The sequence below is a fragment of the Telopea speciosissima genome, chromosome 1, assembly GCF_018873765.1.
Source record: "Telopea speciosissima isolate NSW1024214 ecotype Mountain lineage chromosome 1, Tspe_v1, whole genome shotgun sequence".
Classification (NCBI taxonomy): Eukaryota; Viridiplantae; Streptophyta; class Magnoliopsida; order Proteales; family Proteaceae; genus Telopea; species Telopea speciosissima.
This window is the reverse complement of record NC_057916.1, coordinates 11,431,857-11,455,853: the sequence shown is the minus strand read 5'-3', so window position 1 is coordinate 11,455,853 and position 23,997 is coordinate 11,431,857. Positions and strand designations below refer to the sequence as shown.

At 39.4% G+C, this 23,997-nt stretch overlaps 1 protein-coding gene across 2 annotated transcripts; it reads left to right on the top strand.

The window, feature by feature from the left end:
• Positions 1-1,330: 1,330 nt before the first annotated feature.
• Positions 1,331-20,356, top strand: LOC122648617 (protein RETARDED ROOT GROWTH-LIKE). 2 transcript variants are annotated; one of them, XR_006331105.1, is made up of 7 exons: positions 1,331-1,816; positions 1,895-2,006; positions 13,686-13,845; positions 14,468-14,616; positions 14,711-14,862; positions 19,882-20,006; positions 20,124-20,356. XR_006331105.1 is itself a non-coding variant. In XM_043841828.1 (7 exons), exons 1-7 carry the CDS (start codon positions 1,398-1,400, stop codon positions 20,262-20,264), a joined length of 1,248 nt encoding a protein of 415 aa, XP_043697763.1. In that variant the 5' UTR covers positions 1,332-1,397; the 3' UTR covers positions 20,265-20,356. The 2 variants fall into 2 exon arrangements, 1 of the variants encoding a protein (XP_043697763.1); XM_043841828.1 differs by having other exon boundaries at positions 1,332-1,816; positions 19,892-20,006.
• The last annotated feature ends 3,641 nt before the right edge of the window (positions 20,357-23,997 follow it).

Sequence of the window (23,997 nt, the reverse complement as noted above, 5' to 3'; positions counted from 1 at the left end):
CATGAAACTTGGATGAAACTTTTGATAACACTCCCAATATCCCAATGTATTTGAAAGAAACGTGGTTGACTACCTTTTCAACCATATGATTAGGCCTGTCCCATTATAGGGTCCACCATGTATGGAGCTTGTTTATATTGAAGAACAAAAACTTATTGGATTTCAATAAAATAAATATACAATCTAATTGAAGAAGAAGAAAAAAAAAGTATGATATACAATCCTATTAAGGAAAAAATATCCTTAAAGCATTATAATTATTTATACGAAACTTATCAATTTGGATTTCAATCAGTGACTAGATTATAATTATGGGAAAGGGTTTCCTACACGGACAATGTGTGCAGTTTCATGCCTTGGGGAGGAATATTATGGGACAACATTAAAAATAAGGGGTATATTTTACATTTTACAACTATTGGTGCTATAATAGTCTACGTTTTATGAGCGGTGCCCACATGTAATTTTGAAATCAAGCTAGCGTTGTGCAAATCTTTTACTCTATAATTATTTATTCAAAACTTATCAATTTGGATATCAGTCAACAACTAGATGACGACATGAATAATCAAAAAACTTGAAATATTTTTTTGCTTGGAAATTGCAATCAATCATTAGTCTCAATTTCTATTTCATGGATTAACAATATAGATGATCAAATGCATACACATGAAAATATTGCTTGAGACGGGGGAATCAAGCACATTAAATGTTTTATTTATTCTTTTATATGTGGATGTATTTTATTATCACTAACTGGGTAAGTTTTAATCTTACCTTTTTGCCCCTTGTCTTATTCCCAAAAATTGTTTAACACAAAATCCGGGTTCTTGGGTCTATCGATGGATGGCCAAATGCTCCAGGCCTCCAATCACCTTTGGATCCTTGGGTCAATGGCTGAAAAAACTCCGATTCTATCAAGTCTATACTTTATACTCCAGAGTAGTAAGGTTGTCAACTTAGGGCTGGAACTGAAACATGTCATTTAAATTTGAATCTAAAATAATTTCGTGTGGGAAGTGAAATTTCATTCGATTCAATTTTAGCTTACACTGAACCAAACCAAATGAAGTGTAACTCGTATAAATCGAATCCGAATTGCACATAAGCCATACAAAACATTACAATTAAACCGAATCCAACTAACCAAAAATCCAAAGCGAACCGATTATCACCCTAAAGCGATTAAAGGGTTCAGTCCTTCAGGATAATAAGGTAGCTTGACCGCTTGATTTCATTGGGCTCCACCAATGAATCCCTGTCCGTCCGTCCTTCCCGCTATGCGCAATCCTCCCTGTTCTACGCACCTCCCGCTTCTTTTTTTCTCGATTGTTAAATGTTACTCTCGTAGCAGAGAAGAGAAGAGAAGAGGTGGAAGCGGAAGCTAAGATGTTTGAATGAAAATGTGGCGAAGCCGTTCGATCGACCAGCATTTGAGGACAATGGTGTTTCGATTATCTTCTCCTTCTTTCTCATCAACGGCTTCGGCTCTCACTAGACAATTCTCCTGCGCAAACCCTTGTTTTGTAGCTCCAAGCTCTCTTCACTGTCTATCCCTTACAAAAACCCTAAATTTCCAGCGAAGTGTTCTTTCTTTGATACTAAAGCATAGAAATCGTAGTTTCAGTTCCAATCGCCTCGGTGTCCTTGTCGTTCGATGCCTCTCCTCGACTTCTTCCACGCACTCATTGGACTGGAACGAACCAGTTTCCTGCTCGGAGGTTGGCGATGGATACGACAGTAATGTAAACGAGGACGTAAACGAGGTGGATACGAGGTCATCCATTCCTGTTAGAGCTTATTTCTTCTCCACAAGGTTGATCTTTTTCCCATCTTGATGATTAGCTTTTATATGCTATTATTCTCTTCAAGCTTTATGGTGATGTTGATGCAGTGTTGATCTAAGAAGACTTGTTGACCAGAACAAAGCTAATTTCATTCCACCTACTTCCCGTATGACCAATTATGTGGTCCTTAGATTTCGAGGCACTAAACTCGATACAAATGTGAGTCTTCCGTCTTCTTATTTTAAAGTTTAAACCCCTTCTTGCAACTCCTTAGAAAGATTCTGTTGTTGTTTATATCATTTGGAAACAGTTACCTGATGAATTGCCATCGAGTTATGTCAGGTTCTCTATGAAAATCTCGAAGGAATTTGTCTATTTTGCTTGATCTTGTGTTGTTTACTCAAAAAATTCTTGTATAAGAGGGAGCAGGAAACATATTGTGCTCTCATAAGATAGGAGGACAACATATGAATGGTGGTAATGGTATGCGTAATAATAATGTTAGAAATTATGGAGACAAGAGTTTGATACAGAAAGAAGCAAAATCCAGATGAGTTCCTGTCTGGTCCCTGGTGTGGGAGAAGGAAATAACAAAAAGAGAAGGGGACGACGGATACACAATAGTAGGAAGGTCTTACTATTGCTATCATGCATATGTCGCCTCCTACATTATAAATGGAAAGAGTTTGACTCTTCAATGAAGCAAAATATAGATGTGTTGCTATGTTGCTTGGGAGGAAAGAAATAAGAAAGAGAGAGAATGTGGGAAGGGATCAAACACTACCAGGAAGGTCTTACCATTGCCAACATTCATATTTCATCCCCCTATATCATGGAAGAAAAGAATTTGACACTGAAATGAATCAAAACACAGATGTGTTGCTATCTGGTTTGGGGGAAAGAAATAACAAAGAGAGAGGAGGGAGGGGGGTTGAATGAAACACTGGTATGTGCTCTTTCGATTCAAGACCTGGTTTGTGAGGGATCAGTTATATTTGTTTAAGCTGAAAATTTCAATTATAATCAGGATATACATCCCTAGTTGCAACTTTTATACCTTGAACAGCTTGTTGAACATTCTAATAAGCTAAAAAGTTATCTTTTCAGTAGACAAGTTTGACCATTGACTCTCACGATTCCATGTTCAACACCTCTAAGCATTTAGTGGTTACCACATAGATAACAGGAGAGACAGTTGGCCACCTTGATCTCTAAGCATTTAGTGGTTACCCTTTTAGATCTTTATAGCCTAATTCAAGGGTGCCTCTTTGGGATCTTTTTCCCAAGGGCTTGTATTATGTGGAACTTGGTTCATTTTCTATATGCCAGACCATTTTGAAGGCCTAAAATATGTATTTCTTAGGAGATTAAGAACAACTAAATGTGCCAAGTGCCAACTCAAAAGCCAGCAGACAAAGAAAAATGTTTTTCTAAGGTAAGGGAAGAATTCAGCTCCATTTTTTTGATTGTGATGTCATGATGACCCCTTCTCATTTTCCCTACATTGCACTTTGTGTTGTAAGTTGTGCAAGTATGTGGTGTTCAGGGTTCGAGTAATCGAAATTGGAATTGGAATCGCATTGGTTGAATTGATATTGGTTGAGGCTGTTTGCTATTCTGTCTGATACATCAATACCAAGAAATTAGCTGAGGGAACCCAAGTCTTTCATGTGAAAATGTTGATGTAGAAAAGATTTTACCTCTGCAATACTTGATGCATCATCACCAGATACAATGATGTCATCAACATAAACCACTAACACAATTGCCTTAAACCCGACGATGAACAAAGACCAAGCGATCGGAATAACATTATGAGAAACCATATTTAGTAACAATTGAGCTAAATTTGTCAAACCAAGCTCTAGGTAACTGTTTCAACCCATAAATAGCTTTGTGTAGCTTGCATACTTTATATGAATCCTCTCCCTTAGCAACATACCCTGGAGGTTGCTCCATGTACACTTCCTCATGCTGATCACCATATAGAAAGACATTATTGATATCCAACTGATAAAGAGGTCAGTCATGATTGACAACTAAGGATATAAGAATGCGGACCGAATAAAGGCGAGCAATTGGTGAAAAGTCCACACCATATGTCTGAGTAACCCTTGGCAACCAAACGAGCCTTGAGCCGTTCTATTGAGCTATCTGGATTGTACTTAATCGTGTACACCCAACGACACCGTACATTGTCCTTGCTGGGAGGTAAATCTACCAGAGTCCATGTATGTCGAGAAAGTAAAGCATCCATTTCTGTTTCCATAGTCACTCTACACCCAAAATGAGATAAAGCTTCTTGATAAGTCTGAGAAGTGGAGTTAGTAGATATGGATAAGGCAAGACTATGTTGAGGCGATGGAAAGTGAGAAATAAAAGCATAATTTTCAATTAGGATAAGCAATCAAGGACTTTTGTGTGCAAGAAGTAAGAACGAGTACCTTTGCGAAGAGCCAATGGTAAGTCAGGTGGAACCTTGGTTGGAGGAGCAGATTGAGGGGAGGGCTGACACAGTAGATGACATTGTTTTTTTACGCCGCTGATACACCTACAAAGGTGGAGGAGCAGATACACCTGGAACGTTAGCAAAAGGCACATGAACTGGCAGAGGTGGGGCACAAATACTATCATTCTTAATAGAAGAAGCAGGGATGTGAGGAACAAAATGTGGAGTATTTTCAAAAAAGGTAACATTAGCGCTAACAAATTGCCAATGAATAAGAAGGTCATAACATTTATACCCTTTCTGGGTCCTAGAATAACCAGGAAAAATGCATTTTACAGCCTTGGGAGACAACTTATTTACTTGGAGTTGTAAAATAAGAGCAAAACAGACACACCCAAAAACCCCAGGGTGACAAAGAAAATAACGGGGTTTGGGGAAACACGATAGAGAAAGGAGAATGGTTATCTAGGACAGAGGAAGGCATCCAAATATCCAATTGATCAGTAACATGCAATGAGAATGGTATTACACCAAAAATGTTTTGAAACATTCATATGAATAAGCATAGGGTGGGCAATCTCCAATAAGTGCCTATTTTTTTGTTCAACAACCCCATTTTGTTGTGGGGTATATGAATAACTTGTTTGGTGAATCATATCGTGATCAAAACAAAATTCTGAAATCTCACGTTGAGTGTACTCAAGTGCATTATCAGAATGGAATACCTTATAGAAACATCAAATTGGGTCTTTATTTCATATAATGCTCTTTAAAAACAGACGAATACTTGGATTGATCTTTCAACAAATACACCCAAGTGAGCCTGGGATGATTATCCACATATGTAACAAAATAAGTAAAACCTAGTCTGTTTCGGACACGACACGGACCCAGATTTCCGAATGAACTAAAGAAAATAAAGGCTGACTTCTAGTTACACAACGAGTAGGAAAAGATTACTGATGATGTTTGCCAAGTGCACAGGCTTGATACTCCAGACGAGACGCATATTTACAACTGGGAACCATATGCTGAAGCTTCAATAGAGATAGATGTGTCCCAACGGAAAATGCCATTGTCGAGGAGACAGGACACCAATAGTCGTAGCAGCAATGGTAGAAGGCCAGTGCCTTTGAGATAGTAAAGTCCAACCTGTTCAATCCTGCCACCAATCGCCCTCCTTGTCTGAAGATCCTGTAAAACACAATTGGAAGGAAAAAAGGTGACTGAGCAATTAAGAGATTTGGTCAGTTGACTAATAGATAACAAACTTGACGGTAACTGGGGTACGTAAAGAACTAAGGATAAAGTCATGGATGAGGTAGGGGAAACCGTACCATGACCAGTGACATTGGTAGAGGATCCATTAGCTAGGATGATAGGAGAAGAGTTAGAAACTGTTGATAAGGAAGAAAATAATTTGAGTTTATCAATCATAGTAGAGGCACCAAAATTAATGATCCATGAAGTGGTATTAGTGGATGTAAGTAGAGATGATATACCTGTGTGGGCCAGACTTGTTGTGGATGAAGAGTTATTGGTAGATGGCTGAAGATTTTGTAAAAGGTTTACTAAGTGATTGTAGTCATCTCGAGACATGGAGCTTGAAGAAGTACCTCTAGATGAAGATGTAGGATTGGAGTTGCTAGAAGACACTTCCGTAATACTGCCATCAGGTACAACAAAATTAGCTAATGGTGGAACCCACTTTGGTCAGCCATGTTTAGCCCAGCATGTCTAGTGTGATTGGGCTTCCTACAAATGTACAGAGTCTGAAAGGACGGTCACTCTGCTGACCACCTATACCTCTGCCTCCATGTCCACGTCCCTCAGGAGCCACGCCTTCTCCCTCAGCCATGGCCAACAACAATGGCTGAGTTCTCTCTAGGAGAGGGAGATATATCAGTGCATGAAGGGGTAATAATGCGTTAAATGCGTGCAAAAGGCTCATTAAGGGAGGGCACCTTTTCCCCCAGCTAGTAACTGACTCTTAAATGACTGATAATCAGGACTCAATCCAGCCATAGACTTAACTTAGAACTCTTCTCGCTGGAGTTGTATCTGTTCTAGATTGGTAGTAAGGGGCTGATGTATATTGAGTTCCTCTCAGATACCTGTAAGAGCATTAAAATATTCATTCAAAGACCTATCCCCCTATTTGAGATTGTTAATGTATATGGTAGGACCAACTCAATATTAGTGTATATGGTTGTTAGGCACCGACTTTGACTTTTGTGTAGAGTTATTTATTATCTCTTGTACTGAACTCTTGTATATATACCCTACAATACAATGAATGAAATACGTAAAGTTTTCACAATCGAACATGGTATCAGAGCCATGGTTACCCTCTGTGTCCAGAGAGCTCCAGCCCCTCTCTGCCCCTTCTACCTCAACTGTCGTCTCAACCATCTTCAAGCCCCTCTCTGCCACTTCCACCTTCAATATCGTCTCAACCATTTTCTCTTTCCACATGCAGTCTCGTCCACCAAGCACTTCCACTACCAACACCTGCCACTGCCATCCTTCAACCCATTGTCTATTATCATCGTCTTGCCTTCGACTGTCCATTGAGTCCCGATTTGGGATTTGTCTTGTCTTGATGCCATCCTTGTTTGGCATCCGCCTACCAACTGTCTGTCCTTTGAATCCCTGTCTTGGGATTCCTTGTTTGGGATCCTTCTGCCCGTCATCTTGTCGTCAAAGCTCTGCTTCCATAAAGCGGTCTTTCTGCCATCCCTGTTTGGGATCGCCTGTTCATCGTCTGCCATTATCGGCCATGCTCCTTTGGAGTTGCACCACCATCCTGCAGGGATCTGAATTTTGCACGGTTCTAGCTGCTGCCCCTACACGGATCTTAGTCTTGCACGGCTCTGTCCGTTGCTGTCTCCAACGCCGTCATCAGCAGTTATCCTGATGCTCTGTCCTGTCCAAAGCCATGAATATAGCAATCCAACGTCCACCGCTGAGCACCACCACCTACACCAACGTCCACTTTTCAAACAACCTGAAACCTTTGTCAAGCCCATCTGTTCTCAGTCGAACCACTGTCTTCATTAAAAAAAAAAAAAAAAATGTCGCCGCTGGCCTGTCCTTCCCGCTGCCCCTTTGTGCTTCAAGCCCACACACATCATCCCTGTGTATCCGCCGCTCCTCAGTCTTGCCTGGACCCTTGCACTACCCATGTTCGAGCACAACCTCTTTCTCTTCCCACTAGTCGCTGCCCTTGCATCTTGTTTTCTGCCCACCCACCTTACGGCCGCTGCTTGTACTCTGCTCACAAGTCCCATTTGTTCGTCGTTAAACCACTGTCTCTCATATCCACATCATCCTTCATTAAATAAATAAATAATAAATAAATCAGTTGCACCCTGCTACTCCACCATCAAATACCATCCTTGCCATCACCATTTGCACCGTCATAAACCACCGATGCCTCGAATCAATCTTTAGCTTCACCACAAGGCATCATCCGCCCCGTTGTGTCCATCTCGCCGTTTCTCCGCCTCGTATCGACCCCAACAATGCGATTCTCACCTTCATCTCGCATCCCTACCCCATCGCCAAACCCAAAATTGCACTCCTCCTATCCACCTCAATCCTGGTGCCATTAATTGAAGACAGCTCCACCGCCCACTACTGCAACCTCGTGCAACACCTGTGAATTAATTCTTCCATATTAAATGTGACATCAAGTCTTCCCCATCCCACTTAGTCAACAAGGCACCAAATTCAACCATACCTATTAAATCTCCCATCATCCATTTTGTCTTATTGTTTGTTAATTCAGCTAAATGGCCCACATCCTCTCATTCCCCATTTTTGTTGTCAACAAGGGCGCCGCTTTAGATTGTCTTCCATCTACTGCTTTTATTCCCACCTCCTTCCCCTGTCGACTCACGTTCTTTAAGTCTCGTTTTTTCCCCCCATGAAAGCATTGCATCTTTTCTCATCTGTCCTTCATCTTGATTGTCTCTTCTTCTTTAGTATTCCACCCACCCTGTTTCTTTTCTCTATTTTTTTTGCCGCTCATGTTTATTCGATGGCACTGCTCTGTTTCACACGGCCTATGCCTCTCCTGCAGCTCTTGTTAAACAACCACGGTCTCATGGTCTCTCTGTCCATTCTCGCGTTCTGCTTTCTCTATTAAAAAAAAAAATTCATCTGAAATAGGGGGTTATACTGGCAACCACCACCTGCATCAGCAACTTTTATTCGGTCTCCAGTCCATCAACATTATTTTTCGTCAAGGCACACGTCATTTGTGGATGGTCACCATTTGTCAATTCTTTTTCCAAATCTCGCCTATGCGTCTTCAGTTTCTATTATCGAAACTTCACATGGTTTTCAACCATGTTGAGTTTGAGGGGGGGGGGTGTTAATGTATATGGTAGGACCAACTCAATATTAGTGTATATGGTTGTTAGGCACCGACTTTGACTTTTGTATAGAGTTATTTATTATCTATTGTACTGAACTCTTGTATATATACCCTACACTATAATGAATGAAATACGCAGAGTTTTCACAATCTAACAAAGATTAAACAACTTATCATATAAGTCATAGACAGAAGAGATATTCTTTTCTTGAGAGAAGGTATGCTTCAAATCATCCCATACTCCTATAGCAATAGGATGAAACATGACGTTGGTTGCAATAGATGGATCCATGTTATTCCATAACCATGTAAGAACAATATCATTCTCCTGCATCCATTCCTCATATGCTATGCTCTATCGCTGGACTCTTTGCTTTATTTATAAACAAATAGTCATAGATACAACCAAATAAGGAAACATAACAGAAGTAGGAAACTACCTAAGCAAAGCAATCTAGCTAAACTACTCTCACGATAAGGACACTCCCCCTATTGTGGGTATGGTCTATCACAACTACCATTAACAAGGTGAAAGGGCCCAACAGTGGTCTACGCCTCCTATAGGACCACAATTTAACAGGCTACTCTAGCCGATTCAAACAACTCTGGGGTGGGTGGGAGACGCAGAGGAAGGGGAAGCCAAGGAAGAGGGAGATGGTTGGGCGGGAGACACAGGGGGAAAAAGGGGGAGCTGAGGGTAGTGGTAGGTTTAAGGGTCAGACTATTGCTGAGGAGAGCCTAAGAGACCAAAAAGGAAGTGGGGAAGAGGAATTAAAGAATCTCATAGAGTTGCAGAGATTTGCAGTTGGAGAGTTGACAAGATTTGCGGCTGGATTACTTCACCCTCCTAGACTCCGATTAGCCTCCTTGGTGTGCGGAGAGTTTCAGAGACTGCGACCATGGCTGACATAGAGTTGCGTACGGGTCTTTTGGTTGTACCGAGTTTTTCTGAAGAGGTTTGGAGCTGCAGAGGCTGGTTCCGGCTGTCGAACGAAGGAGGAGCTACGATGGTCGGTGGTGGGTTGACAATAAAGTCGGAGGAGCCTATGGGGAGAAAATGTCATTGTAGTGGTACTCTCTCTCTTTGGGTTTTGTAACTGTATTTTTTTATTTGTTTCTTTCACTAATTCATATGTGATCCAATTAAGTGGATCGTTGGAGGCATAATTTGCTGATCCAGACCGAACTGGATCGGAATCAGATTAGAATTGCCGGAGCTGGATCCCGACGCTGATTCCAGTTTTTTAAACCCTGGTGGTGTTATAATATTGACGAGTTGATAGGGTTGGAATGCGGTTAAGGAAGTGTGGTTGGGGGCTGATGCTTTTTCCCTTTCAAGGATTCAAAATTATGAATGGAAAGAAAAACTACAACTCAACTAGGGTTACTGCAAGCAACAACTAGCACTAGAAACTCAAAAGGATCAACCACAAGGAAAACTAAGGTCTAAACAAAGGGGGGGGAATGGACAGATGGGAAAAGAGGGATGGGGGATAAGATGAGTAATGAGAAAAAAAAAGGGAAAAAGACAAATGAAAGGTGGAAAGTAAAAGAGAAATGAAGGATGAAAGTAAGAGGAAAGAGGCACAGCCCAGTAACTCAAGGAGAATCTCAGCTAGATAGGGTCTGCTACATGGATTCTTGCCCTCCAGTAGGCTTTATTCAAGGTCATATTAGGTACAAGACCTAAACTATGCATGTCCCTCTGCACAACTTCTCCTATGGTCATATTAGGCCTGCCCTAGTTCTTTTAGCTCCTTCAATCGAGATTATATCACTCCTCCTTACTAGGGCGTCTGTGGGCCTCCTTTGAACATGATCATACTACTTCAAACAACTCTCTCGGAGCTTGTCATTGATCAGGGCAACTCCCAAGTCAGCTCTAATATGATCATTCCTTACTTTATTCTTCCTAGTTTTTCTGCACATCCATCTTAACATCCTCACCTCAGCTACATATGTCTTCTCAATATGACACTTCTTAACTCCCCAACATTTTGCCGCATACATCATAGCCGGTCGAACAACTGTCCTATAGAACTTTCCTTTAAGCTTTAAAGGAATGCGATGGTCATATAACACTCCGGACACACCTCTCCACTTCATCCATCCCACTTTAATTCTCTGTGATACATCATTGTCTATATCACCGTCTTTAGATTGACCCCAGATATCTAAAATAGTTGCTTTGCGGTATCTCCCTTTCCTCAATTCGTACTATGTCAGTGTCAATCATAGTATGACTAAAATTACACATCATATACTCCATCTTCGTTCTGCTAATCTTAAAGCCTCTTGTTTCCACGGTTGATCTCCATCGCTCTAACTTAGCGTTAATCTTTGCTTTTGTCTTATGCACCAAAACAATTTCATCGGTGAAGAGCATACACCACGGGACCTCGTCTTCAATGCTCTTAGTTAGGTTGTCCATGATAAGTGCAGATAGATGGGGGCTTAAGGTTGATCCCTGATGTAACTCAATCGTAATTTGGGATTCCTTGCCCTGACCTCCCACAGATCTCACAATAGTCACCACGCCCTCGTTCATATCTTTAATAACACCCACATATTTACTCGATACCCCTCTCTTCACTAGAACATGCTGGATTAAATCTCTAGGGACTCAGTCATAGGCTTTTTCTAGGTCAATAAAGACCATATGGAGGTCTTGCTTGCTTCTCAATAGGTATATAGCCTCTGTCGTGGATCTACCTGATATAAAACCAAATTGGTTCACCGAGATATGAGTCTATCTCCTCAAACGGGCTTCAATAACCTTCTCCTAAAGTTTCATAGTGTGACTTGTTAGCTTTATGCTTCTATAGTTATTGCAGCTTTGGATATCACCTTTATTTTTGTAGATTGGGACTACGATGCTTCTCCATTCATCTGGAATCTTCCTTATGCTCATAATCCTGTTAAACAGATGATGTCAAAACCAAACCGAAATCGAATACTGAACCCGAGCCAAATTAAACGAACCGAATAAATTCGGTTTGTTTCGGTTATGGTATATGAGCATTTAATTCGGTTTGGTTCGGTTATGGTTTTAGTTTAAAAATCATCGGTTTGAACCGAAATCGAACCAAATACCACACTTAAATCCATAACCCTATATATATATATTTTTAATGGTGTTGCCTTTCCTTTTGGAACTATAATTTTGATGTGTTTCTTTGACTTTATTGATTGGTAAGCTGAAAGATAAGATCTGACAGTGAAGAACTCACTTGGGATTCTTATTTATTTATTAATATTTCTGGTTCCTATAAGGTTTTGTGAGCATTTTATTTATACAAATGAAGTTTCTTGAGTAACATAGCAAGGCGGCAACAATTGACAGCCTAGCAGAATGGAACCGTATTGAAGAACCGAATTGGAATCGTATTGGAGAACCGAATTAGACTCGAATTGAAATACCGAGCAGGTTCGGATTCAGTTTCCACTCGGTTCTTGGTTCGGTTTTGGAGCACATCATCAACGTATGGAACCAAGTCGAATGACTGACACCGAACCGATTGACACCCTTAATATTACCCCACAACCTCCTAGGGTTTTCCACACTTCTATTGGGATCTCATCTGGAGCTGGTGTCTTGCATGCATTCATTTTTCTTAAGGCTTCTTTAACTTCCGCTGCACTAACCTTTCACACATATCTATCAACCACTAGTACAAGAACTTAATTTCAACTCTCTAAAAAGCAATCTCTGTACTCCATTTACCCTTTTTAGCTGTTCCCATTCTGTTATATAGGCTTCAACTCTTTGAGATTTAGATATCCTTCACTTACTGATTTCTAAGTACAGTATGACTTGCTAACACTATAAAACATAATTTGGGAACTAAGAAATCCAGTAAGTTGCTGAAAGCCAAATTTTAAGCGAAGTCTGAATCTCACAATTTTGACTCCAAGGTTGAGAATTAGATCTGTGGATGATAATTACTTGTACATTGTCTTAAAGAACTAACCTCTCAGACTGATGAGGGAATTGAATCTAAGGCTCTGCAAGAGAGAGAGATGTTATGCTTTAATAGAATCACCTTTGTCTACAGACTCTACATTCTGGAGAACACATATAGGACATCTCGTCTCCAGATTCTCCACTATTCCAGAAGTTCTAGATATTCAACTGAGCCACCATAAAGGTGCAGCTTGATGAATTTGAAACCTGGAATTTGAGGGATCTAGGTATGGATAACTACCAGAATAGAGAAATTCAAATAGGTGATCAGATTCCAATCTTTTATATTGCTATTAAAGGAAAAGTTTCAAAGCTCCTCAATGGATGTCCAGTGGGCAATTCTAATTGTGACTAGCTCGATAAGGTAATGTATGGAGTGATCAGTGAGAAGCAGTCCGAAAAATTATATACTCTCCTCGCGATCCATAAGACTTCAACGTGAGTGCTACTCCAGTGGATTTTGCCCCTCTTTCCCTAAGAGGATTGATGAACATTATTATTTTTTACAGTAAATTGGAGCTCTCATAATTTTGTTCTTAGTACTTAAAAAATAACTGATAATATTTTGGAAGATGGTGAAGAAATGAGAAAATAAAAAAATGACATAGGATTAAGTTTTGGTTAGATTCTTAGGATGCTTCTGCAGGTTTGGATGTCCTTCAGTTCCTTTGAGTGCATGGCATGATTTTAATATGTTGACTAATTAGCTGATACATTGGTATTAGAATGTAGAAACTATAACAATTAAAAATCCATACACAACTTTTTTCTTGCAACATTTCAGGCTTTCTTCAGCTTGTCATATTTGTGTTATCTTTGAACAGAACATAGCCGACCCCATTTAGTTGGGATAAGGCTGAGTTGAGTTTTGTTCATATAGAGCATCACATCTGGGTAGATTTTCCTTTGATTTCTGATATCAATGCTGAATGCTATGGTTATGCATTTAATTTTGTTGCAATATTATCTAGAAGCATACAATATCACATACTGGCTTCCTATTAATTTTAAGTACAATGTAGTTGACTGTATACCATGAACCTGCTGATTTTGCCCATGCCATCCGAAATGCCTACTTTATTCGCATTTGAGTTCCTATTTCAGGGATCAGAGGCTAGCTTAAGTGGGAGTGACTGCTGCTACATGGTGGTTTTTCAGTATGGATCTATAGTGTTATTTAATGTTTTTGATCATGATGTTGATGGGTATCTGAAGATCGTAGAAAGGCATGCTTCAGGATTGCTTCCAGAAATGCGAAAGGATGGTGAGCTCTTATATTAGATGGTTTAATTAACTGACATGTTTTCTTGACTTGACTTTCAGTTTACATTTTTAAGGGGGTGAAGTTGTACATATGGTTTTGCATGATCTTGTGGTCAGACTGTGGAGTTGGCTACAGCTCCTGTTGGCATATATTTTCCCCTTGTACTGGTCTTGACATTTGCATCTAACAATTAATCTTTGCAACTGGCCGTGGTGGCATTCTTTTCTTTCCTTATATATATTACCTCCATCATGCAGTGTATTCATGATCTTATCTATGAGGAAAATCTGATATCCATATTCTTGACATGTATGTGTTATATAACAGTAGTATTACGTGTTTAACTATTTATAACTTCTGGGTGAATAGGTCAGTTTCTTTCTAATTTTTTTTGTTAAGCATTGGAGGTACTAGAATAAAATCCTGCTGACCTTTTTTCTGTCAGAAATCCAGGACTTTTGGATGCTCTTGGTTGAATCAAAATGTCGTTTATCGTCTCAATAATATTATCATCCATGGATTTGTTTGAGTGTCTTTACTTCCATAACAAGCATGAAGCCCACAACTGACACATTCTTGAAGTGACTGTGTATTAACTTGGTTTTCATCCTTGAAATTGTAGAGTATGAGGTGAGGGAGAAGCCAACTTTAAAAACATGGATGCAAGGTGGGTTGGACTACATAATGTTGCAGCATTTGAACATTGATGGAATTCGTACTATTGGTAGTGTGCTTGGTCAAAGTATTGCACTTGATTACTATGTTCGCCAGGTATATACCTATTTGATCTTTTTGTTTTTAATCAGCAAAATATTTCTTTTATTCAAGTGTCTAAACCTGTTTGTAACCTTGTTTCCTTTTTTAGGTTGATGGAATAGTTGCTGAGTTTACTGACATAAATCGTGGGATGGAAAAAACTGGCACCTTTACAATGGAAAGGAAAAAACTTTTTCAACTAGTGGGAAAGGCAAATTCGAACCTAGCTGATGTGATTCTTAAACTTGGGCTTTTCGAGAGGTACCCTCCGTTGTACTGGTGTTGTCTAAAGACTTATTATCACATGTTTCCTAGACTTAGTGAAACCCTAGTTGGATAAGTACGAATAAAAACTAGAATTTCTTGTGCTTGGTTATTTCTGGTGTGGAGTTTTCTTCGTTGTGTATGGTGATCTGCCCTTGCTGTTGCTGGTCTGCGCGTGGCTGCTATACCCCTTACTGTTGCTATTCGTGGGTGTTTTCTTGTCCGGTTTTCTTTGTACAAGCTATTAATATTACTGCTGTTTCGGTTGATGAAGATTGATCATCTCTTTTGTTATTGCTACTGCTGCTGCTATTATTGAAGGATTTTCATAAAGTATCTGGTGTTGCTTGGGTTATTGAACCGATCTATGCCCTCAAAATTGTTTTCTTGCTCGCTGCCTGGATGATTCTTTGATTTGGAGATAAGTTTCTATTCATTCATTGTTTTTAAAGGTTGAATCTTTACTGCATATTTGGGATTGATCTGTTCAATACTGACTTGGATTGGAGGGTTTTTTTTTTCCTTTCTGTGATCTGATATTCTGGTCATCATAAAGATCCATTAGTTGTAGTTTTTTATTCATTATTTTCTTGAATTAGTTATTTTTCCATTGGCACGCGAATATGTTTTTAGCCTGATCAGAGAGCTGGTTGTTAAGATATCTTGATTCTTCCCTGCGGTACTGCTATATTGGAGGTTCACTCCCTGCAGTTGTTGCTGGATTGCAGTTTCATTCTCTATACTTGACTTGCGGTTGTTGAGTAGGGTTTATTTTTTGGTGTACAATTGATTTTCTGCTCATTGTTAATCGTAGTTGCTGATCTGCCAGTGGATTCTAGTTTCTACCAAACCTTGTGGATATCTTCTACTGCTTGCAAGGCTGCAACATGATCAGATTGCTGTCTGTGATATCCTTGGAGACTATTTTTTTTATCAGCTGATGTTAGTAATATATGTGTGATCAGATTTGACTTTTGAGACTACTTCTCTGCAATTGGATATTCTGGCTTGATATTGTTCTTCCACTGCTGGTTTTCTTGGTGTTCATTAGCCTCCAATATGGTATGGTTTATTTGAGTTGGTGTTGGTCGTTGCTTCAATATTGGGATTCCACAAGTTCTTTGGATGATTCATCCCTTGAATTATTTGTCCAAGTGTAGTGCTACACATAGGGGGGAGAATATGGTTATGCTGGAAGAATTTTTTTCCTGTTGCATTGGTCTGCCTGTCTTCTTATGAAAAATTTACCCCGTGTCTTCCTCGTGAAGATTAGTTGTTTGCCTCCTCTTTGGAGATTATTTCTGTCTTCTTATTGAAGATGATATGTTTTTGTGGATTTCTTCTTATCGAAGATTTCTTATCTGCTTGGAGTTCTTCTTGTTGAAGATTTCTCTCTAATGTTTTGTTTGTCTGAAGTTCTTCTAAGATTTCAGATTTCTGGCCTGTAGCTATGATTTGTTCATCTTTCACTGTTGCTATTTTCTGGCTTACAACGCTGATTTGTTCATCTCCTACTGCTGCTGATTTCTGGCCTACGACTGATATTTTTTGCCGCTTATTTTGTGATCTGGATTTCTTCACGAAGATTAGTTCTTTGTTGCTGCTGCTGGTGGCTGGTATGTTTATGAAGTGTTGCGATTGGAAGAAGAGTTCTCATGTTGTTTTGTTATTTGATGTCCACTGACTTCTATGATGTTAAAGTTTGGCTCTGAAGTTGCTTGAGGGGGAGTAATACGAAATTGGTCTCGAACCCGGGGAAGAACCAGTGGGAGATTAATTGCAACAAGATTGGTGATATAGGGATGAACAAAATGAATATCATAACTCTTTTTTCTTTTTACACATGGAAGCAAAAATAAGAAGCATATGACTTGGGCATCCCACCTAAGCCTTGATCAGCATCATACTGACCTACAACAACAACAAATCAGCCTTATCCCAACTAAATGGGGTTGGCTACATGGATTCTTGCCCTCCAATCAGCTCTACTTGAGATCATACTTGATACAAGGCTTAAGCTATGCATGCCTTTCCTCACTTCTCCTAAGGTCATTTTAGGTCTGCCCCTGCTCTTTTAGTTCTTTCAATCTGAATCACAACACTCCTCCGTATTAGAGCATCCAAAGGCCTCCGTTGAACATGGCCATGCCACCTTAAACGACTTTCTCGTAGCTTATCATGTAACGGAGCTACTCCCCAATTAGCTCTAATATGATTATTCCTTAGTTTATCCTTCCTAGTTTTGCCACTCATCCATCTCGACATCCTCATCTTTGCTACTTTGAGTTTATCTATATGATGCTTCTTAACTACTGAACATTTTGCACCATACATCATAGCCAATCATCTGACTGTCCTATAAAATTTTCCTTTTTAAGTTTTAAAGTAATACACCGATCACACAATACTCCGGACACACTTCGCACTTCACCCATCCTATTTTAATTCTTTGTGAAACATCATCCTCTACATCACCTTCTTTATTTATGATTGAGCCCAAATACCTAAAATAATCACTTTGCAGAATATCTCTCTCATCAATTTTCACCACCTCATTATCCGTTTTAGTGTAACCAAAGTTATGCACCATATACTCCATCTTTGTTCTACTTATCTTAAAACCTTTTGATTCCAAGGTTGACCTCCATAACTCCAACTTGGCGTTACTCCTTGCTCTTGTCTCATCCACCAAAAGAAAGTCATCAACTAAAAGCATACACCAAAGAACCTCATTTTGAATGTCTCTAGTTAAATCATCCATGATAAGCGCAAATAAATAAGGGCTTAAAATTGGTCCTTCTTGTAACCCAATTGTAATTGGGAATTTACTACCTTGGCCCCTCACAGTTTTTACACTTGTCACCCTACCATCATACATATCTTTAGTTTTGTCCACATATTTACTTGAAACACTTCTCTTCTCTAATACTTGCTAGATTAACTCTCTAGGGACTCTGTCATAAGCTTTTTTTAGGTTAAAGACCATATGGAAATCCTTCTTGCAATCTCTAAATCTTTCCATAGGTCTCCTAAGTAAGTAAATAGCTTCTGTCGTGGATCTCTCTAGAATAAAACCAAATTGGTTCTCCGTAATAGTTGTTTCTTGTCTCAGGTGGGCTTTAATAACCCTCTCCCATAATTTCATTGTATGACTCATTAGTTTTATACCTCTATAATTATTGCAGCTCTGAATATCACCTTTATTTTGTAAATTGGAACCATGATGGTTCTCCTCCATTCATCTGGCATTTTCCTTGTCTTCATAACCATATTAAACAGCTTGGTTAGCCAAAATAATCAGAGATTCCTAAGCTCTCCCATACTTCTATTGGGACCTCATTTGGGCCTTCGGCCTTGCCTATTTTCATCCTCCTTAAAGCTTCATTAACTTCAAACACCCTAATTTTTCGTATATATCTACGACATGTGGAGTCTTGATGGGTAATGTAGTCTTCTGGAACACTATTACTCGAGGTGTCTTCGTTTAGTAGGCTGCAAAAATAACCTTCCCTTCTCTTCTTAATGTCCCCATCTCTTATTAGTACATTACCATCTTTTTATTTAATACATCTAACATGGTTGAGATCTCTACTCTTCCTTTCGCTCACTTTTACTATCTATAATCCCACAATCTTCTTAGCTTCATTTCTAGCAAATTTATACCTTTGTAGATTCTCTACATCCTTAGTCCTTTGCCATGTCTTAAAACTAGTTTTCTTAGTCTTAATGGCTACTTGAACCTCATCATCCCATCACCAAGTCTCTCTAGAGGAATGATGTTTTCCTTTCGATTTGGCTAGGACATCTTTAGCGACCACAAGTAGTCATCCAATTCCACATCGTATTAGTGTCTCTCTCAAGTCTCAAGTCCCACTTTCCTTGTTTAACCACTTCATTAGTAAAAGATTTCAAAGTACCTCCTTTTAAGCTCCACCACCTTATCCTATGGCAAATAAGCTAATCTTTCTTACGATTTTGTGTAGTGAAGCACATATCCATAACCACTAACTTATGTTATGTAGTTAGGTTCTCCCCTGGTAGAACCTTACAGTCCTTACATAACAATCTATCGGACTTCCTAGTTAGGAAGAAATCCATTTGGCTATTATGATGTCCACTTTTGGAGGTAACTAAATGCTCATCTCTTTTTTCGAAGCAAGTGTTTGCAATGGTAAATCATAAGCCACATCAAAATCTAAAATTGAGATCCCCTCCTCATTCTTCTCTCCACACCTTCATAGCTTCTACGATTTTTCCCAACATGTCCATTCAGATCTCCCCCTATAATAATCTTTTCTCCTTGACTAAAACCTTGCACTGATCCATCCATGTGTTCCCAAAATTGTAACTTGCTACTTTCATCCAATCTTACTTGAGTTGCATAAGCGCTAATTATATTGACAAACTCTTTCTCCAACACAAACTTGATGGATATAATCCCATCTCCGAATCTTTTAACATTCACCACATCATTCTTTAAATCTTTATCCACTACTATGTCCACTCTACTTCTATTGCTTTTATCCTCCTTATACCAAAGTTTAAAGTCGTCCAACTCCTTTGATTTCTTACCCTTCCATCTAGTCTCTTGTATATAGGCTATGTTAATCCTTCTTCTCCTCATAACATCCATCATTCTAGACTCGTACTTGTTAAAGATCCAATGTTCCAAGATACTAATCTAATCTTACGCTTTTGGACTAGCTTCTTTACCCACATTCATCCACGGTGCGAGAACCACTGCTTACTTGTCACCTCATCTGGGCACCGACACAGCGCGTCGCTTAGAGGCTACACCCTAGCTAACCCTTGCTCACTTTTCACTACACCCAGGTCATAGTGTAGCACATCGCTTTTTCAGCATCACACCGACCTGAAAAAACATGTATTTAGATCATGTGTGTTAAATTAGTAACATCCCAACAAGATATTGTTCCAGCTAATTTAATCAAACTTTTATGTGCTTTCAATATTTCATTGGTTTATGTGGCCTTTTAACTAACATATAAACTTTTGGCTTTTGCAGATCAGACATCGCTTGGAAAGATGCTAAGTATGCTCAAATATGGGAGTATCTTCGAGATGAATTTGAATTAACTCAGAGATTTGCAAGCCTTGATTTTAAGTTGAAATTTGTGGAGGTAACATGGTGTTTAAAGCTATTTTTTTGCTTGCTTCTATTCAATTAGACGGTTTACTGTACACAATATTTTCTAATAATGCTTATTCTGTTGAAATTATTTGATATTTCTTTGCAGCATAATATTCGTTTTTTGCAAGAAATTCTTCAAAACAGGAAATCAGATTTTCTGGAGTGGCTTATCATCATATTGATTGGTGCTGAGATTCTCATCTCTGTTTATGATATTGCACATAAATCAGCAATTACTTCGCTTTAGCGCTTCAAGATGCTTAAAAGCAAATTGAATACTGAATTGGATTAAAGGTTAGAAGTGCAGCATTTTCACTTTGTATCAGATTTTTGCTTCTTTTTGCAGCTTCCTTTGCATGTCTTTTTTACACTTTGTCAATGTAGTGAAACCAGGACCTGAAACCAGTACCTGCGATAAAATGGAGAGAGAGAGAGAGAACGATGGGAGAAATCTGAACCACGATAGATTCAGTACGTCTGTTGTGGTCCTCTTGATTTATTTATAGGGGGAATTTCCTAGATCTACTAGATTAAAAAAATATTTACAAAATCAGAAGCTGTAAATTATGTTTTACATTTATAAGTTACTTAATTTAAAAAGATTTACCAAACCTCCATTTGAGTAAAAAAAGTTAAATGAATAACCCGAAATGCCCCCAACATCCTTCTCTCTCTCCTTCTTCTTCTCCGATGGAACCAACCACTCTCTCCTGCAACCACTCCCTTGATCCCCCTCCCCTGCAATCCCGCCCCACCCTTCTCCTTGCAAACCCGCCCTGTACCACCACCTCCACCGCCAGCCACCCCTAAGATTTCATCTTCGTCTTCATCCTCCTCTCCTTCTCCTTCTACTTGGAGCTCTGCTTCTGCAACAGAGAAGACAAAATCATCTGCACTACTGATCAGAGCTTTAGTCTCTTCAAAGTCACTTCATTTTAATTTCTAGAGCAAGCTAAGGTTTTGATGTTATCAGGAGAGAAGGCCAAGATTAGAAGAGAAAGGAAGGAAGAAATGAAGAGTGGAGAGAGAGAGAGAGAGGAGAGATGAAGATAGAGGAAGAAATGAAGAGTGGGAATTGATTGGTTTGTATGATAGCTGAGCAGCTGTGAATAAGAAGGAAGAAAAAAGTTAGTCTTCTCTCTCTCTCTCTCTCTCTTTCTCTCACACACACCCACACAAGAGATACACAAGTGACAAGTCTATGCTACAGAGGTATTTGGTTCATCGGTGACTCTTCTAAATGGGTCCGGAGTTTTGTTTGTGAGTGGAGACAGTAAGATAGAGGAAGACCCTATTTGGATTGACTTAAAATGTGAGCCATTGGTTGTGGAGGATGGATTTGTGGTTGGCGTGGATTTGGTTTTACATTTTTTTGTTGGAAGGGCACGTCAGAAATCACGGTGATGTCTTCTGCAACAGAGAAGACAAAATCAACTGCACTAATGAAGACAAAGATGAAATCTTAGGGGTGGCTGGCGGTAGAGGTGGTGGTACAGGGCGGGTTTGCAAGGAGAAGGGTGGGGCGGGATTGCAGGGGAGGGGGATCAAGGGAGTGGTTGCAGGAGAGAGTGGTTGGTTCCATCGGAGAAGAATAAGAAGGAGAGAGAGAAGGATGTTGGGGGCATTTTTGGTTATTCATTTAACTTCTTTTACTCACATGGGGGTTTGGTAAATCTTTTTAAATCAAGTAACTTATAAATGTAAAACATAATTTACAGCTACTGGTTTTGCAAATCTTTTTTTAATCTAGTAGATCTAGGAAATTCCCCCTTATTTATAATGTCAGCTACTAGACTCTTAGTAGGTTTCGGAAACCTACCAAGAGTCAATGTCTAATTGCAAGCAATACAACTAAAGGAGCTAAACCAACAATAAAAGACTAACTAAACTATATGTATAAATACATATCATGATAGGGACACTCCCCTTAATGTGACTAATTACAGAAGATGAAACGAAGATACTGCAGTAAATCTTAAGACTCCCCCATCAAGCTGGAGTATATATCAAAGGCTCCAGCTTGGAACAACAAGAATAAATATTAACTGCAGAACCTGTCGTGAACATGTGTAGCAGTTGTAGACGCCGGTGTGCACAAAGAGAACTTCATTCTGGTAGCAATATCAACTCAAACACACAAATAATCAGCAAGAATAGTAGAGAAATTTTGTGTCAAATAAACGCAGTTAGCAACAAACTAAATAAGCGGTAGTGAACACCAACCGCAATCCAAAATTTCATAGCAGTAGCAACAACATCTTTAGCCCTTCTCCAGGAAGGTAGGTAGTAAGTAGTAATCTCCATAAAAAAGACAGACAAAACTATAAATACTAAGGTATTCAAAAGAATACCAAAAACCCAAAAATAGGGTAGCAATGATGTGATTAGTAAAGATCACATGATTAGTGATCTGATTGGTAAAGATCGTATGTTCTTATGAGCCCCAAATAGAGGTCACAGATAAAATTGCAACAGAGATTGTTGCGAACCACTGGTAAAAGTGTAGTATAGGTTACTGCGAACCAAGTAGCAGCATAAGGTTGTTGGGAACCACAAGTAGCAGTATAAGGTTGCTGGGAACCAGAAGTAGCGGCATAAGATTGGTGGGAACCAAATAACACATAAGGTTGTTGGGAACCAGAACTAGCAACATAAGATTGCCTAGAACCAAATAACACATCTTAAGGTTGTTGGGACCAAATAATACAGCATAAGGTTGATGGTATCAGAAGTAAGAATCTTGTTGCTGAATGCCACAAATAACGATCTTCATAAGACAAAATTGTTGTTGAGGACACAATTGATGATACAACAACAACAACAACTCAGCCTTGTCCTAACAGGGTTGGTTACATGGAACCTCGCAACGACAAAAGATTAATAAAAGAAGAAAGAAAAGAACATAACAGCAATAGCGGCACAACTCAGCATTATTCTAACTAAATGGGATTAGCTACATGGTTCTTTACCCTCCAATCAGCTCTATTCGAGATCATACTTGAAACAAGACCTAAGCTATGCCTATCTTTTCTCCCAGAGTCCCAAGGTCATTTTGGGCTTGCCCCTAGCTCTTTTAGTACCTTCAATCTGAATCAAGTCACTCCTCCGAACTGTAGCATCCGAAGGCCTCCATTGAATCCAAGGTACCGCAGGCACCTCAGACAACTCTCTCGAATCCTATCTTGAATCGAGACAATTCCCCCTATCATGACTAATTACAAAGATGAAACCAAGGTACCGCAGGGCATCTTAACAGTCAATTATCAGTATCCTCTTGTAGACTCTTATACAGAGAATGTTTTGGTGCTCAAAGCCTCAAAGTTTCATTTTAATTTATTAATTTGTAAATATTTGAGATTTTAAAGAATAAAAACCCAAGGAGAGGGGGGAAAAGCACTTGCATTAAACATTCCTTGTAGTAATGGGAGGTATGTTTCTTTCTTTAGATCTTTTTTGCTTCTTTTTTTTGGGGGGGGGGGGGGGTAAGGGTGGGGAGTGGGGCATAATGAAGAAAATGACCTGACATTCAAGTAATATTCGTCCCCTCCCCCACCCCCCCCCCAAAAAAAAAAAAAAAAGACTTGACATTCAAGTAATATTAACTTGCCAAGGCCCCTCCCCCCGAAAAAAAAAAAGAGAGAATGAGCCATCCAGTAAGTATGCATCAATAATAGTTGGATTTTTTTTTTGGTTTCATAAGCTTTGTAGCATATTAAAAGGAAAAAGAATTGTGTCTGGGAGCGTGGCCTACGCCAGCACTCCCATGTGTCTCTCTTTCCTCAGTCCTCACCATGTAAAAAGACATCTCTGTCCTTTGTTTGGGGGAGGAGAGAGATAGACACAGGGAGCCATGCTCTCGGATAGAACCACTTCGCATATTAAAATTACCATAGCCAATTTCAATGGCTACAAGAGATCTTGACTTACCAGATTCCCTTTTTTTTTGGGTTAAATTACATATGGAAAAGTTATGGATGACC